The sequence below is a fragment of the Barbatula barbatula genome, assembly GCF_947034865.1.
Source record: "Barbatula barbatula genome assembly, chromosome: 1".
NCBI lineage: Eukaryota > Metazoa > Chordata > Actinopteri > Cypriniformes > Nemacheilidae > Barbatula > Barbatula barbatula.
Genome location: NC_136766.1, coordinates 26,614,845 through 26,633,159, shown reverse-complemented (window position 1 = coordinate 26,633,159; position 18,315 = coordinate 26,614,845). Strand labels below are relative to the sequence as shown.

Below are 18,315 nucleotides of genomic sequence, written 5' to 3'. Positions count from 1 at the left end.
AAAAATAAATGAGCCAAGTTTCCCCCCTGCATATATTACAAAAAAGAACACGTATCACCAATATCCGTAAATTTAGATAAAGATAAATTGCAAGGGAGGGCCAATCTAATTTCAGAAGCCGTTTCACTCGGATACACGTCATGATACGGAAGAGAATCGCAACTTCCGTTTCATGGGAGCTTTAAAGAGATATTTTTTTCACCCAAAAATGTTCAAAAGTTATTTCTTAATTTACTCACCTTCGAATTGTCCAAATCTGTATGAATGTATTTCATCTGATGAACAAAAATAAATATATTTGTAAAAATGCTTATAAGAATATAAGAATGCATATTTTGCTCCCCATTGACTACCATAGTAGGAAAAATACAATGGTAGTCAAACTTGCCCCAGAACTGTTTGCTGTCCTACATACTTCAAATTGTATTCTTTTGCGTTCCACAGAAAAAAAATGTTCCTACTATGGCATATAATGGGGAATCTGTTTGGTCTTAAACATTCTTCCAAATATATTTCTCTGTGTTCATCAGAACAAAGACAGGTAAACAGATTTGGAACAACTCGAAGGGGAGTAAATTATGACAGAATTTGGGTTAAGTATCCTGAACACCCACCACATTGGCACAATACATATAAATAAAGAAGTCTCTAAACATAAACTGACATAAAGTCACTGTTGTCGTGCCGTACACGTGTATTTATCCAAGAATGCATTTAGTGTAGTGATAATTGTTGAAGCAACAATACATAAAGATATAAAGAAATCGATAACAAATACATTTTGCTTACCGTTAGACAGTACATTGATAAATTGGAAAACCGCTACCTCTGGTGGTAGAAGATTGCAATGGCATTGCACATTTAACACCGTCCAAAATCACATCAGCAAAACAGAAGATGCCTCCAACACACCAGCATCATAGTTCAAATGATTTGTAAAAGCATTCGTTTTATTTACCTGACGTTTGCAGCCAACGATCCACACGGGAAAGTACAAGCTAATTTAAGTTCATACAAAGAGTTAATAAACACACGAAGAGCAACATTTTTTATTTCAAACGTCATGCTGAAGGGCGTGATGAATAGTGTCCACGATAACATCTCACGTTGCTGAGTAACCCTGAAAAGAAATAAGCACAAAATAATGGCAACAAAAAATACTAAAGCAGCCTAGTGCCTACTTTTCCTGCGTTTATTCGCTTTCCGGGGGCATTGTGCACTAACTAGGATCTTTCGTCTGTTTCTTTTCAATACCCTAGAGATTCTGTAAAAGGAAAGAAGGGTGCGCAACAGCACGGACTGTGCGCCCCGAGCGATTTTACACTGTATGCATGAGAACGGATGTGAATCAACGGGACGCGTAAGAAGAATGATGCTGTGGCCGTAAAGACGGATTTTTGCGCCGTGAGAAAACCGCAGCAATGAATAAATTAATACGGCGGTTGTAAAACTAGCGGCGGATCGCCCAGTCGTGACCACGTTAACGCGGGAGACTACCCATGTAAGATTTGTTTTCACGTCATTTCAAGCCCGTGCAAAACATATCAGCGCACGCGCTTTTATAATGCGGGCGTGAGGAACACATTGGATTAAAAAAGGCTGTGGGGCGTAAAGTGCAACGTCGGGCCAGTGAACGGCTCTCCGACAACATCTTTATTTCCGGGGGTGTGTGCGACACTAGGGCACTGGCATGTCGAACCGAAAGCACCGGGACAACCAGGAGATATGCGCCCGAAAGGTCCGAGAGCTCGCCCAGACGGGGGTGAACAAGCATTGCGTTGAGTGCAATCAGCCCGGGGTGACTTACATCGATATCACAGTGGGCTGCTTCGTATGCACGTCATGCTCTGGAATGCTGTGAGTAATAATACACACTGTGATTTTGCACGGACACACGCAAATATTACTTTCTTAGTGGTTACCCTGAGTGATAACACTGCATGCACGGGCGTCTAAAGAGCTGTATTGTAATATGCATTTTTTTGTGAGCCAAGAAACGAGGAACACGTCTTTCGAAGAAATCTTTGGTGGTGGTGTTTACATTCCAGACCGCTAGTAATTACTACTTTGTCATTTTCAGGCGTGTCCCAGTCTCGCTTGTGTTACGTATCATTTCGTCATGATATCAGGTTTGGCATCAGTGCCTCTTATTTTTTGCATGTCAGCAAACGTTGCGATTGCACCAAGCGATGCTATATGGTTAGTCTGCAACTGCAAAAATGAAACTGTTTTAAATGATTGTTTGTCACCAGCACTGAAATAAATACGCATCGCCTCTCTCACGGTTGTTATGTGTTGTTGCAGGAGGTTGCATTTTCTACAATTCACACAGCCCTGGCACACCATCATCCTGCACCATTTCATTATTTATTTATTTATGTATTTCACAGGTTTTATCTTTTAATGCAAAATGAATAACACGACGAATGGTGGCAATCTTAATCACGCCGTTTGTGTTTTTGCGGTTTCTCTTCCAGGAGAGGACTAAATCCGCCCCACAGAGTTAAGTCTATTTCCATGACAACCTTCTCCCAACAGGAAGTGGAGTTTTTGCAAAACCATGGCAACGAGGTGAGTGGCAGGTCTTCTTGCACCGTAGCACATACAGTATCTCACAGGCATGAGTGCACCCCTTACGTTTGTAAATATTTTATTATATCTTTTCATGTGACAACACTGAAGAAATGACACTTTGCTACAATGTAAAGTAGTGAGTGTACAGCTTGTATAACAGTGTACATTTTTGCAGTCCCCTCAAAATAACTCAACACACGGCTATTAATGTCTAAACCGCTGGCAACAAAAGTGAGTACACCCCTAAGTGAAAATGTCCAAATTGGGCCCAAAGTGTACATTTTTTGTGTGGCCACCATTATTTTCAAGCACTGCCTTAAGCCTCTTGGGCATGGAGTTCACCAGAGCTTCACAGGTTGCCACTGGAGTCTTCTTCCACTCCTCCATGACGACATCACGGAGCTGGTGGATGTTAGAGAACTTGCGCTCCTCCACCTTCTGTTTGAGGATACCCCACAGAGGCTCAATAGGGTTTGGGTCTTGAGACATGCTTAGCCGGTCCATCACCTTTAACCTCAGCTTCTTTAGCGAGGCAGTGGTCATCTTGGAAGTGTGCTTGGGGTCGGTATCATGTTGGAATACTGCCCTGTGGCCCAGTCTCCGAAGGGATGTCACAGTACATGTTGGCATTCATGGTTCCCTCAATGAACTGTAACTCCCCAGTGGTGCCAGCACTCATGCCGCCCCAGACCATGACACTCCCAAAGACAACCTCTGGATATGACCCTGAGCTCGTGCACTCAACTTCTTTGATCGACCATGGCAAGGCCTGTTCTGAGTGGAACCTGTCCTGTTAAGCCGCTGTATGGTCTTGGCCACCGTGCTATAGCTCAGTTTCAGAATCTTGGCAATCTTCTTATAGCCTAGGCCATCTTTATGTCACCGGGGAGGGAAAATGGCTAATTAGGACATTTTCACTTAGGGGTGTACTCACTTTTGTTGCCAGCGTTTTAGACATTAATGGCTGTGTGTTCAGTCATTTTGAGGGGACAGCTAAGTTATACACACTGTACACTCACTACTTTACATTTCAGTGTTGTCACATGAAAAAATCTAATAAAATATTTCCTAAAATGTGAGTGGTGTACTCACTCCTGTGAGATACTGTAGGTGTTGCAGCATGAGTTATGGGCAAAGACATCATTTCTAGCTCCTTCAAAGCATCATCAAGTTATGCTTTTGTTTTTGTTTTGCAACCTCTAAAAGCAAAAATTACAAATTTTACCCCTGTTGCTTTAGGAATATGTAACAACTAGTCCAGTTGTGGTGCCCATTAAAGACCCACGAAGTGCCTTGAAATACGCAGCTTTTTTCAATGCACTGAATTCTTCTGAAACAGGACACTAGCTTGGTTACTTATATTTCAAAAATTATGTTCACTTATTCAATTCGTGGCCCATCATTACATATTTAATACAACCCAATTGTGCTAAAGCTAGCTTTTTAAATCATACCCATCACTCAACAAATATCGGCACGCTTGTTCATTTGTATTGAAGCAATAGCAAAGACCTACTCAAACTGCATTTTGGCACAAAAGATGAGGAATGGGAACAACAGAAGAAGGCAGAGGCTACAATACTTATTAATTTTTAAATAATACGAAATACAGATATTGTATGTAAACTGTGACTTTGTTAATCTGGTAATGTGGTATTTAATTTTTACTAGTAGAAGTTTTGATGGCTGGTAAGGTAACTCGAAATGATGTCTCCCTCATGCTGTGCTGGATATGTCTTCCTTTCTTCAGCTGAACTTAATTTAGAGATATATTATAAGAGTTATATTGTATTTGGGATCATTTTTATTAGGAGTGAACTGTTCTTTTCATTTTGAAGTCCCAACTGAATGCTTTAGGGCGAACATATTCTTATTAATATAAAATGTCTTTTAGATTTCTTGGGGACTTGGGGACAAAAGCAGAAGTGGGCTCACTTAATGCATTGTACAAAGAGAGAGTACATTGCAGAGTATTCACACAATGAGTGAACCTGTCTTTCTGGTCACTATATCTGAATAGAGTTTAAGCATAGGGACCACTCTTTCACTCCCTAACCAATTAACACACATCAATGCACTCACATTCACACCCATCATTGGCACCACACTCTTCTACCTCTAAATGCTATGTGGGTGGGCGCTGTTGCTTGCGTAACCGTCCTTAGACTTTGGCTCTGACTCATTACGCCTTTCCTGTTTCAGCAAAGATGTTCAGTATGAGATGAACAGGCAGACACAGCAAATATAAATGCTGGCAATGACATAAAATTGAATGATGAAATAAAACTGCATGAAAACAAACAACGTGAACCTGCAAAATAAGATGTTTGAAATGTATGGCACTAAAGTTGGATATTTTTCATACATTTACATTTATTCATTTGGCAGACGCTTTTATCCAAAGCGACTAACAAGTAGTTTTATACAGTGGCACATTACTGTCAGAGCAATCAGGGGTAAGGTGCCTTGCTCAAGGGCCCTTCAGTCATGACCTGCTGGCACTGAGATTAGAACCGGCAACCTTCTGATCACAAGCCCAACGCTCTAACCATTAGGCCACAGCTGTAATAAGTTACACTGTTTTTAGGTTAATGATAAACACAAACCCATTACAACAAAATGCTAATTCAATATTACAGCAAACATCTCCCCTGAGAAGTGGATTAATATGTGATTTACTTGAGGAAGAACTCATTACAATGTCCATTACATACAGGATGGATTACAATGATTAGTACATTTGTTACAGATTAGATCTTGTTATTGAGGATTTAAACCGTATTCTTGGCTGGTGGGAACTTTAGGTTGGAAGGAGAACTTGGCTCTGCATATTTGACCCAAAAACAGACGGCTGTTTTGATGCACGTGACACACAGAAGCTAAAAGAGTTCCTCCAGGAAAAATATGAGAGAAAGAAATGGTGAGTACAGCACCTTGGAATTTCACACCATACCTTCAGACATCCACCCTCTGATTGCTTCTGTTTTTTCTAAGGCCAAAGCATGTTATAAGTAGTGTCTGTTTTCCAGGCATTTTTCTAAAAGCAAGATTCGCAGGGATGCAGAGGCTTCATGGGGACCGGGTGTTCAGGCTGTCCCTGCTTCACATGGGCCCGCTCAAAGTCAGCCTCCATCTGGACATCCTCATAATCCCACAATCCGGCCCACTCGAACACTGGTGAGAAAAAGAAAGAAAAAATGATATGATGAAAAATGTATTTTCTGGGTAAAGTCATTTTTTTTATTCATTAACATTTCTGTAATCCTTACTAATTGATGTTTTGACAATACTATGCATAAATTGTTCATCAAATCAAAACATGTTTTATTAAAAAATAAATACATAAATACATTTTTAGAGGTAAAGAGAAGTTAAAGGTTGACTATCAGCACATATGATTTTCTTGCCTAGCCTATTCAAAGTGATTTGACTAGAACAGAACAATTGAAAGACTGTTTAGTCAGAGCTGTCTGACAAACTTTGGGCACAAACAGGCCAAAAATGTGTCAAGGATGTTGGTCTGTTTTTTATTATATTTTTGCATATTCCCACAGTCCCAGTCTCAACTATCAGTATGGGACAGAGCTCCGGCTGTGTCTCCAGCTGATAGCCGTACTGAAGTGTTCACTACCAGACCCACCCGGTCTCAAAGCTTCAGAGACCCTCCCATTAAAGGTATGAGTACCACTTTAACACTTCCTATCAACCCTTCTGCTCCTAAAATATTTTCTCGAGTCATTCGTTTTTCATTTTAATTCTTGCTTTACCCTCTTTCCAAGACACATTGTTGAGTGGAATGGAGAGACAGAGACCAGGGACAATTTCTTCAGGAGTTGGACCCCAGGGTCATCTCTCCTCCTTTCCTGCCCTTCCACGTCCTTCAGGTACACAAAGACATACATATGAACACACGTCATTTAAATCCCTTTCCGTCACACCTGTTCTGTCTCCAATTCAAAAAAAGTGTGATATCACATTGAAAATTGTAAATGTATGTAATGTTTTTTTCAAACATGTTTATTTGTGAGAATCGTGTCCTTCAGATAAGGCCCCATCTGATGGATCGGAGAGATATTATTTGGGAATCAAACCCAAGATAGCTTTTTTTGCACTAAGACTTTTAGGAATTCATTAAAAATGTGTCATGATCCTGGCTCGTCATGCTTTGCTAGTCTTATCGGCAGGGGTCCCACGTGTTATGTGTGGAAGCACATGGTCATTGTTTGTTATGATGGCCATGGCTATCCTGTCTCGTCTTTTGACCCCGCCCCCTCGTCTAGCTTACCATCAGTGTTTCATCCCCCACACCTGCCTAGTGTAATTTTCCCTCTGTAGTTCAGCTATATTTAATGCCCCTGTGTTTTCTGTCCTGTGCTGTTCCGTTAATTTCGTCCTTGTATGTATCTCCAGTCCTTGTTTCATGAGCCTTGTTTCTGAAATGATTTTCTCGTATCTATGCCTTGCCTTGTTTTGCCCCCTTGTGGGAAGTTTTGAAGATGTTCCTCTGTCTGCGTTTGGGTTCTGTCCTCACCAGTCCTGACAAAACTAGTTATGCTAATAATTTAAAGAACTAACAATATTTACTAATTGTTAAAAAATAACAATTTACTAAAATACCAAAAAAATATTTTGACATACCTTTCCTTTTAATTTGATATCCTTCCTACATACTTTATTTCACAGCAAGCAGCACTTTCAAAAACAGCTTCACTTTAGGTAAGTCTCATGTCACTTTGAGTTGTGCTTTGCAAAAACTACAGTTATTCAGACCACCTTACTGTAATGTTAAGTAAACTAGCCATGAAATGCAAAAGGAAAAGTTCACATGCATTAGTGTTCAATTATAATGAGTTTATGTGTGGGCTATGTGTTCAATGAGAAAGAAATAAAAAGGTAGAGAGGCTTGAATCCCGTTTGATACATTGCAAAATTCAAGGCTGTTTGTAATAAACCTAAATATGCACCATTCACATGTCAGCAGCTTGTGGCCACAGTATCATGTTAGCCAGTGGGAAGTAAAAAACAGGCATCAAATAATGTTCTGTCTCAATAAAATAGAGAGTATATTTTTATATAAATATATTTTAGCTCATTACTATGTGTAACTAGTTCAAGGAATTTTCTCAGTAAGTACCAGCAGTGCCATGCTGAATTCACACAACGATATTGAATGTGTCCTGGACCCGCTTTAGCCAGCTACTTCAAAGCCCTACATCACAGCTCCGCAAGGTCAAGGACAGACAATCTGCACTTTGATACTAAAAAAAGCAAAGGCCTTAAAGTGAACGTATATTTAGAAAATAGCTCACACCAGCATCTGCTTTATCTCACTTCTCGAACATGTAACCTGTTGATGTGAAAGAATGTGTGAAACTGTTGCATGTTCTATTGTTGCATGCATGTGCATGCTTTCAGAGTAAACTTGTTGATAGCCTCCTGACTCATTTCTCTGGTTTAGGTCGCACTTTGTCTTCTGGGGGTGGCGCACCATTCAGATCCTTCCCTAAATCACTTAGTTTGGATTTTGGAGGTCTAAGCCACACCCACAACACACTAAGTACTGCTGCTCCGCCCCCTGCCACTCAGGATAAGTACGCAGCCTTATCACAGCTTGACAGGGTGTTCTCTGACACTCCTGTCACAGGTAAGACTGTATATGTATATGATGAACGTTATCAATTTTCTTGGCATGGTGGAAGTCACTGTGCAGTATATGTTTTGAGATGCTTTTGAGCCAAGGTTTTCTCCTACATTTGTTGTAGCTGTTTCAACAACACCATCTGATGGACCCCCTCAGTATAGCACCCTTTTTGGTAACCGGCTGTCTTCAAGTTCCACCCCTGCAAGGTGAAGGTTTTACCACCGTATAAACAAACATGTTAAGATGTTGAGTGATATCTTCATAGTAGATTTCTGTGTGTTGATATATGCACATTTCATATTTCTTGTCCTCTTATTTTCAGTTCCCCAGGAGTTCCAGAGGCCACCTCTGGATCTCAAACATTTGCAAGTAAGCAGTTAAAAGATAATCTCTCTCAGACAGAGAGAGAGATGCACTACATATCGGCTAATCTCTAATAGTAATTATTATGTATAATAAATAGTAAGAGATTTGCAAGTAAATAATTAATAACCGATGTATACATTTAGATCTTGAATCACCTGTTTATTTTTTTCTGAACAGAACTTTTACAGAACAGAATCCTTCTAAATCATAATTTTGTTTTATGTTGAAACAATATTTATTATATTATTAACATACATTATATTTATTTTTATGTATAATTGTATATTTGTACCATTATTCTCAACATTATTCATTCGTTTGTAACTGCTGTGTGTCACCTCTGAGCAGCATGAACTAGACATTTACAAAACTGCAGTATGATGATAAAGTCACCATGAAATCAAACAGGAAAATTCTACGTGTTTTACACAGTGTTCCAGTGATTATTATAAATGATTTATCCCTGCACACCATTTTTTTATTCATTTGCACTTTTAATCTTTAGTCAAAAACATTAAGCTCCCCTTCCCCTCTCAACAACAACAACTCTTATTCACATCTCAGCAACAAAAAAAAGAGGTAGGACTATACTGACTGTCCAATGGCCAGGCATTTTTAGCCAAATAAAGCCAAAATAAACCCCCGCCCTTTTTTCTGATTTCAGAAGACGTTTAACTGAAGCAATTTTGACTTCTAACGAAGGACCTACGCCGTAGCCTGTATGCTGTAGGCTATGTGTCGGTTTTCATTTATACTTCTGCATCGTTGTCCACAATCGCTGTTGTTTCATGACTTTAAGCTGCTTCTTGAAACTATACAAATAAATGTTTCTTTCTTTATACTTGACTCTTTTTGTCTCCGCTCCGTGTGGAACATATAAGATCTTACAGTGTGACCTCAGATATTCTTTGACCAAATAAAATCTATAGGCCGGAAATGTCTGTAAATTCACAATAATTAAGTCAAAGGAAGACTAAGATCAAACGTGCAATTGGTGCTAATGACAGGCCTTCTGTGCAGTCAGACACATAACCACATCTCTTTTTTCTTCCTGATTCAGATTTCCCAAACCCTTTCAGTTCTACAGCCAGTTCCACCCAGCCTGTTCTCTCTACCAGTAACCCCTTCAAAAGCACAGCCACAGGTAAGAAGTTTGTGCTTCTGCCTTGTTCATGTTTTGGCTTTCAGAGAATAGAAAGACTCAATACAAGATAGAATTTTTTTGCAATTTATTCATTTCAACATTTCTGGAAAGAAAAGTTTATGCTAGATCAGCAATATTCTCTCTGAAACTTTATACTTGAACTTAAACCCTTAGTTGTTTATTACGAAGGAAACATTATTGCAATCCTAAATCTGACGGAGTCTGCTTGGCTTTGAAGAAACTTACTCCATAAAGCTAATTTGTTAACTGGAAATTTTGGTCTTCCTGTGCAGAACAAATAGACCCTACTCATAATAACATCATACATGATGCGTACTCCTACAAAATCGAAACACAAAGCCAACACAAACAGTGAGAGTGGTTTGTTAGACATATAGGAGGATGAAGTCATGTATTTATTTGTAAAGTACTTTGTATTAACTTGGACACTTAAGTAATTCAAAACACATACAGTACGGGTATGCAATAACCATGGGCGCCGTATAGGGGGGAAAAGTTAGGACAATTCCAAGGGCCCCTGACTGACAGGGGCCCAAACAGATAGGTAAAAACGAATTAATTTTTAATTATATTATACACTATATAAATCATCATCATTTAGTGTATTTAAAATAATAATAAAATGAAGGATGTCTTTTATTTAACGTATTTTGGCAATAAAAGTTAAATATCCCCAATGGACCAAAAAGTAAACATCCAAATTGACCGAGCACCCCCCTGTGTCTGCATGAAATGGTTCGGTCTTGCCTCAGCCCACTCGTCAGTGTTTAGTTGCAGAAAGTCACGTCGCGTCAGAAACAGAGACAACTAGGTTGCGCAGTAAAAAAATCTGGTTTTCAAAAAAGGAAAAGAAACTAAATTGAGAGAGCAAAGACAAAAGAAAGGGTGTCAATCTGTAACCCAGTTTTTCACCAAGAAAGGTGTGTAGCATTCAGTCTGAGTGGTATTAACCTGTTGTCCATAGGGAAATAAGCTAGCTAGCTGCAGGCTAGTGTCATTTCATAAACATTTCATAAACATTTATTCAGTGCAGGGAAACGTTTAGCAAGATATTCATATGAAATAATTGTCCATGACTCCATGGCCATCATAACAGACTTAACAACAGATGAGTCAGCAGCACCCCAGTCTCCCCATAACTGCACCCCTCCCTGTCCCAGTGAAGAAGGTGAGCAACACTGTGTTAATGACAAATAACAAAAAAGAAAGTGGAATATTTATTAATGACAGAAATGAAGCAAAATTGTTTTTCTCACATAATGACCATTATGACATAAAAAAGAACCTCTTGTCTGTATTAGATGCATTAAGAAACAATAGTCTAAATTAGTCTTAATTATTATCTGTTCATATCCACCTGTACATTAATGTACATAGTATATAGCCATCTGTATATATTGTTCATAGTATATACCTACTGTCATATTTTCATAGAACATTCCTACTGCAAAATATTTTTATAGTCCATGCCCACTGTATTATATTCTCTCATATTGTATTCTGTATTTATTCTAACTATATCCTGCACTTGATATGCACTTCTGGTTAGACCTAAACTACATTTCGTTACACTGTACTTGTATATGTGTAATGACAATAAAGTTGAATCTAATCTATCTAATCTAAAAAAACAATGAGTAGCTCACCTCAAACTGCATGTAGATTACAGACAATATTAAAATAATCCAGTTTGATGCGTTCATTTAGACTGAATTTTGGCCGTTAAATGACATCTATAGATACAGACCTTATTATTCCCACCATGAAGGGCAGTGTATTTGAGAAGCTTGCACACACACACACACACACACACACACACACACACACACACACACACACACACACACACACAAATCTATCATATCTAATGTATGTAATCAAGTGATGATAATACAGAACTATAGGTAATTTGGGTCCATGTTCTGTAGTGTTAGTGTCATTTATTGGTATATATTTCCATTGTTCTTATTTGTACCATGTTAACTTACCTTTTAATTTGATGTCACTGGTACTGTTAGTTTTGTTATGACCATATTCCACCTATTGATTTGGTGATCACTTGATCTGTTTTGTAGCACTATGATAACCCTGATGTGGAAATTCCGTTTTACACGTCAACTTCATTTTGTTGTTGGCATATATGTGCAGTTAAGTAAAAAAAAAGCTGTTTTCATTGTTTTGAGATGATGATGTTAATTTATTTTGATTAAAAGTTAATATATATTTATGTTTTTTCTTTGTTTAAATCTGTCAATATTTTTACAATAAAAATACATTAAGAAAGGACATTTTTATGGTGACTTTTAATCTTGCATCAAATAGTGAGCTGCATACTGTATGTAGACTTGCATTTACAGATCACCAGGAGTAAATATTTTGCTAGTACTAGTATTGCACTGCAAGAAGCAAGACAGTTGCAAGCCTTTGATTGGAGTTATTTAAAGCTTTTGATTGGACAGTAAGGGCCTAGAGATGTGGTGCCAACAGCTGCACAGAGGGGGCCCAATAGATTTTTTTTCATGGGGCCCAAAATTCCTGGCGGCGCCCCTGGCAATAACTAATATAGTTACACATGTCAAGATGGAAACACAGGTTTACATTAGAGTAGCAAAGACAAGCACACACGTTTGAGAATGAAGTCTTTGTAAGTTTCTTGAGGACATCTCAAGACTTTTGATTCGAACACTTGAATCTGTCTTTGATTCACAGATGACACCTCCTCCTCAGCTGTGTTTCACCAGTCTGTCTCTTTTCCTGCTCCCACCACCCAAAGTGCTTTCTCACACCAACAGTCTAGCAACCAGGAAGCCAATGGTGAGTATGCAAGTTTAAAACTTTAAATTGTCTTAATGGCAGCGAACCCCTTGTCCTTAAAATACTTGACTAATCAATTAAAATATTAAGACAGGAATTAGGAACGGTTTTAGACGTGAAATGTGAATCGCCCCTTAGATGTCTCTTATAGATTCATCTGACTGTAGTTTAGTCGTTTTTAAGGAAACCTTATTGGACATTGACATTTAGCAATTGAGCTTGGTATTGCAGTCCAAATTCTAAATATTGGAGAGACAAGTTTATGTCGCACTCAAAAACCCAGATTTTCTTTCTATAAAAACCTGATTCAACTAATTTGCTGCTAAAACGTAGAAAACATGTGTGCGTATTTGTTATGAAATATGTAGATTTTATCTGATTTGTTTAATCCTGCTTATTTGTTTGTAGGTTTTAACTCATTTCCTGCGCCTGAGTCCAAGCCCAAAGTCCCACGACCAATGTCTGTCAACCCGTTTACTGTAAGCAAGATCTTTACCAGTGTACTAACTCAAGACTGTGTGCTAAATAACCCTGTTTCTAGGTAACATAAACCATTTGCAGGTCACCATTTGCAGTTTTCTTGGCAATTTCATGATTAAATTACATTTAATAAGTAATTAGGTTCTCTATACCATGTTTATATACGCGCTAAACAAGTGTGTGTGTGTTTTTGTGTCATTGTCTATGGAAAGCCCCCACAATGTATAAAAACAATGTGTGTGTGTGTGTGTGTGATTTTGGGAAGATTAGTTATGGGAGTGTTTAACTTTTTCCATGAATTCTCCTAGGGGAATATTTACCCTAGCAGAGGAGCTTCGCTGAACCCCTTCATCTGATCCTGATCCAGAGGGGACTCAACCAGATGATAACAACACCCAACACCTGTCTGATTTCTGACTTTGAGTTTATGTCTGTCTGTCTGTGTTCATGTATGTTCAACGGTGTGGGTGTTTGTTAGTATATGTACATGTTCTTGTTTGTACAAGCTTTGTGTGAGTGTGTGTGTGTGTGTGCTCTTTTTGTACCAGATGCTATAAATCATGCTGTATAGGCATGTGTGTTTGTGTGTGTGTGTGGGTTTTGCCAAATATCGGAATGTTTTCTGATAGCAGGAGAAACTCAGGTGAAAAGGTGTTTATGAGAACCATTACCAAGTACGCACACACTTGCACACACACAAGCCGCTGCTTTAACTTTCAGTTACTGCCAAATGATAGAGCTTTTTGTGCCAACATCTCCCTAATAGCCGGAGTGTCTTACTTCAGCAAAGAATGAGGTTGACCTAACAAAAACAGTAGCATATTTGAGCTTCAGATTATGACAGTACGGCATTTTTGCTAATTAGTTTTTTATGATCCAAGCTGCATGTTAATAAGACGGCAGAAGTGACGCAGACGTTCCCTCACTTATCTGTCTGTGTCTGTATGCCGAGCTAATTTCTATTTATTTTGACGTTGATGGTTTTTTACATGTTTTTAATGTAATTGTGTGTGCACTGTCGGACTGCATGCGCTTCACAAGAGCGGGAAGCTGCTGAATGTACTGCAATTTCAGTTATTATGAGGGATAAGTGTATGGACCAAAAACTGTCAAATACTGTTATGCATCCTGTATAATGTAGAGATTGTTTATTTGAAAATGGATTATATAGAATGGTCTTGTATTGAGCTGTATCCATATACATAAAGCTAACGTTCGTGTCAATGTTTTTCTGTCTATGTGATGCAAATCAATGAATTTGCTGCTTTTGGATTTTAATGCAATATCTTTTTTAAAACAGCATCATTTATATTTTTCTGTGAAGATCAATATTGCATTTTGAATGTATTTGCACTCTATGAACATATAGGGCTTTCAAGTATAAATTAAAAATAATATTAATTTCAGCCCACCTGACCTAGTCTAATTTTTATGTCTGAATCATAGTTCATAACATTATGTTGCCTAACATCAAATGTAAAGGTGGTCAAAGTATCTAATATATGCATTTTCTCTTATTCATGTAAAGTAAGAACAGCTAAAATTGACCACTTTTTGGTTATTACCTAAAAACCTACAGCATCAAATAGAGTGAGCATCAATTATAGTGTGACAATATACACACTAAATATATATATATACAATAAAGTACAAAATTTTCATGATAGAGTTATATTAACATTAGGTCACATTAGAAATCAGTCTTTACTCAATAAGCAATAAATAAAGATGAGTTATCTTTAATGGCTCAGTTATTAAGAATTTAACTTGCTTAATTTTAAGCCTATTAGAAAAAGAGACCGAAATCTAACAATTGAATTTGAGCAACTGTCCCATTTGTTTCTATTTCTATTTCTCTTAAGCAACAATATGCGACTACTTAAATAAAACACAACGAGCTATTACGAGCGATAGAATATTCCACATGGTACAGATGTAGCTATTGTCTTTTGTTCTTTTCATTTGGATCTTATTCTGTAAAAATAAACATTTGTCTGCTATAATTATCAATACACATTTATATATGCACTTTGTTATCAAATCGGAAAATACCCAATTTTAACTGAAAACTGGTGGTCCATTTGATTTGCCTAAATAGGCAATCACATAAAATGTCCCTTAAATATCAATTGAATATATTTACACAAACTACACTAAAAAAACACGTATTCGTATGGTCTACCAGCTAAACGTAAATGTTAGCTAATACTTACCGCAATGTAACCATCAGATGGCGCTATCGTTATGCCATTTCAGAACGCAACCAAAATTCCCTAAGCCCTAAAATAACGGGCCGTTTTTCCTTTTCGTTTTCATTTCAGGGACTTACACCCAGTTATATGAAACGTTCCCCTAGCTAACTGATGAGATTTATCCCACTATCTGACTGACATAAAACAGTGTGCAGGGTTCTTTTAAAATTAAAATAAACCTTTTGGTTATATCCAAAGCGATCAGATAACAATGTAATAACGCTTCAGATATAACGTTTGTGTAAGCAGCATTGAGTCAGAACAGTCCAGAGGCGAATGAAACCCGATTCTGGTTCGCAGCCTCGCGCTCTACCCTCTCCGCCCTCAAACACACACGGACGCGTGAAGTACAGAGGACCGATGAGTGACAGACAGACGGCTTCACAGTAGCGCTGTTCGCGGTGCAGGAGAGGAGGGGCGACGGCGAGCTGTCTACTGTATGTTACTGTAACAAGATTACTGAACTCTTAAAGCTCCTTTAAAATCGTAGTAGTTGCGCTATTTCTTGCACAGCGCACCGCGTGTGCTCATGCGTGCGCGGCCGTGTACTACGCGCTCACCCATTCAGCTCGACCAATGCCAAGAAAAGGCAGCATTCAATTACATTGTTTTTGGAAAGAATCCGATTGTTGCGACCTTTACGCACATGCATTTTGCAGAGGAACAGCAGACGACGGAGGTTACGTTTGTTGTCGTTCGCTAATTCTAAGGCTGAAAACTTTTCTTTTCCGCGAAAGACACCCAACCGAACCATGGAGAACCAGACCGAACCGCAGAGCAGCACCGAGGACGTCCGCAAGAGCGGCTATCTCCGCAAGCAGAAATCCATGCACAGGCGGTACTTCGTGTTACGGACGACCTCTGAGCGCGGCCCGGCCCGTCTCGAATACTACGAGAGTGAGAAGAAATTTAAGGGTAAAGCTCCCGTGCCCAAAAAGGCACTGGCACTGGAAACGTGCTTCAACATCAACAAACGAGTCGACTCCAAGAATAAACACATGATCGTGCTGTACACCCGGGCTGAGAGTTTTGTTGTGGCCGCGGAGAATGAGACGGACCAGGAGGAATGGTTTCAAGCGATGGTGGAACTTCAATGCAAGAGTAAGTGTAGAAAATAAAGCACCGAGCAGTACTGTGTAACAGGGATAACAGAGTGTGGAAATAACGCGTTAACGTGGCAATTTGTTACAGCTTCTACAGCTGCGTTTACTTATCAATTTCTGTCTATATGGTGTACAGAACACACGTGCAATTTGCAAATAAAGTCTTTCCCACGGAAAGTATAATGCAAGTTAAGTGGTAGAGACTTCGAGTATTGCGGTTGCTGGTGTTGTTGAAACGGCACAGTGTTTTCCCCTCAGGCCCCCGAGTTGGACAGAGGGGCCTCATTTGCTTTAGTGTTAAAGAAGGGAAGGACTGTTTCTGAAGTTCAACGACTTACTTTTTCACGCCACCCTTGGAGCGCATGTTATCGTTTAGAGATCAACTTGAGCAAACTGTTAAGACACAACGAGAACTTCCTCTCTCTTAGTGTTTTTGTCAGACAAGGCAAATATACAATACCGTTTAAAGTTTAGGATCACGGGTGAAATGTTTCTCTTGACCTCACAGATCTTCTGATCTGAAGGCGTGCGCTTAAATGATTGTTTTAAAATATAAAGACACAATCGAAAAAACACGCAAGCTTGTTTCATTACAAACTATTTTATTTAATATTTTTGAATTAGATGATTTTAAATAACAAACATAAGCAGGCCCAGCATGGGAACTCCTTCACTACTGTTTAAAAAGCATCTCCAGCTGATGAAATCTTTATTTTGGAAGTTGATAGCTACAACATAATTTCAGTAGTTACACTTTATACATTGTTATAGTTATAGCCTACTAATTTGTTGAAAAATATTAGTAAAGTATATAGTCCCACCATACGTTTAAGAATATATCACAGTTTCTTTTGGCATCTATATGTTTTGCGTGCTCCATTGAGGAAAGTAATGTTCTCTTTATTAGGCATACAAGCGTTTCCAAAGTAACTTTGCAGGACATTTAGAAGAGAATGATATGCAACTATAACACAACCTACACCTGCGAACATAAACATGTAGTGTGAAATTTACAGATTAAAAGTGTATGGTATTATTCGTTTTCTCCATAATTCTGGTACGAACATCTCAAGTGTACGAAATAATCTCACTCATTGCTTTTCAAAAAGTTTGCATGATTAGCATTATTTCAAGATATCAAATATTACGTAACCTGTAAATCCTTTTGGGATACACTGCGTAGAAATGGCGGGTACACTATTAAAGAGTAAACAGAAAAGAGCATTGACCGTGACTCCTGTAGCAATTACACAGGCCTGCGTGTTCCTTGGCTCCAGGAGATATGACTGAACCCAACATGTGACGCAACCTTTGCAAACCAATAATACAAGTCCAAGGTGCTATTACCTAGCTGGCAATTATGGAATGAGGGCATAATGAAAGCCCAAGCCATATGTCAGGCAATTCGGAAATGCATACAGGTTGTGAGGATGTCATGTTTGCAAAGAGTTACTGCATTTTATTGATGTGTACTTAATGTGTAGTTCATGATTTACAAATGGAACGAAAAGGAACATGTTTGGTGGGTGCAAAGGAGATGACAGCATAAAATGAAAGGGTCAAGCTGGAGATGACCATCCAGTTGTCGGCAATAAGCCCCCCCCCGAACGGATAACAGGTTGTAGATTGGCTGATCAAACATTTTGACATCTGTGTAGTCATGAGGATTCCTTCTGAGATTGAACTGTTGATGGGCAAGACAACTTTGAGATGACCTGTAACACACGTTCTGTTCTTACTTTACGTACGTAGTTACTCCTTGATTATGTTCAACTGAGAAGCCGTTCCACAGTAATCTGTCCTCTGAAATCCAAATTATTCTGGGGATGAATTTACAGTAACCATTGATTTTTTTCATTTGGACTTCAGTAAGTCTTTTGTGAAACCCATTTCTCTTATATCAATTCATTCACTTGCATT

The 18,315-nt window shown here is 38.7% G+C and overlaps 2 protein-coding genes across 6 annotated transcripts in view; both read left to right on the top strand.

Annotated features, from left to right (window-relative positions):
* The first annotated feature begins 1,063 nt into the window (after positions 1-1,063).
* agfg2 (ArfGAP with FG repeats 2) lies at positions 1,064-14,450 on the top strand. Of its 2 annotated transcripts, none has more exons than XM_079459099.1 (14): positions 1,064-1,857; positions 2,478-2,571; positions 5,379-5,494; positions 5,604-5,751; positions 6,129-6,249; positions 6,354-6,458; positions 7,258-7,290; positions 8,033-8,218; positions 8,337-8,421; positions 8,538-8,584; positions 9,642-9,725; positions 12,456-12,560; positions 12,969-13,039; positions 13,349-14,450. In XM_079459099.1, exons 1-14 carry the CDS (start codon positions 1,691-1,693, stop codon positions 13,394-13,396), a joined length of 1,410 nt encoding a protein of 469 aa, XP_079315225.1. In that variant the 5' UTR covers positions 1,064-1,690; the 3' UTR covers positions 13,397-14,450. The 2 variants fall into 2 exon arrangements, with proteins under 2 accessions (XP_079315225.1, XP_079315226.1); XM_079459100.1 differs by having other exon boundaries at positions 12,474-12,560; positions 13,349-14,445.
* A 1,100-nt stretch (positions 14,451-15,550) lies between these two features.
* The window catches only part of LOC306896111 (insulin receptor substrate 1-B), a 36,724-nt gene continuing 33,959 nt past the window's right edge, over positions 15,551-18,315 (top strand). Inside the window, exon 1 of one of the 4 annotated variants that reach the window (XR_013786871.1) lies at positions 15,551-16,393. Coding sequence is in view for 2 of the 4 variants with exons in the window: in XM_079459801.1 (XP_079315927.1) it covers positions 16,045-16,393 (349 nt within the window). In the remaining 2 variants the exon portion in view is untranslated. The remainder of the gene's footprint in view (positions 16,394-18,315) is intronic. The other 3 variants (XR_013786872.1, XM_079459801.1, XM_079459802.1) reach the window with 3 other exon arrangements.

Coding starts and splice junctions, on each gene's coding strand:
- agfg2 (XM_079459099.1), top strand. CDS start 1,691: ATGTCGAACCGAAAGCACCGGGACAACCAGGAGATATGCGCCCGAAAG. Junction 5,752..6,128: donor TCCGGCCCACTCGAACACTG/GTGAGAAAAAGA, acceptor ATATTCCCACAG/TCCCAGTCTCAACTATCAGT. Junction 8,585..9,641: donor TGGATCTCAAACATTTGCAA/GTAAGCAGTTAA, acceptor TTCCTGATTCAG/ATTTCCCAAACCCTTTCAGT.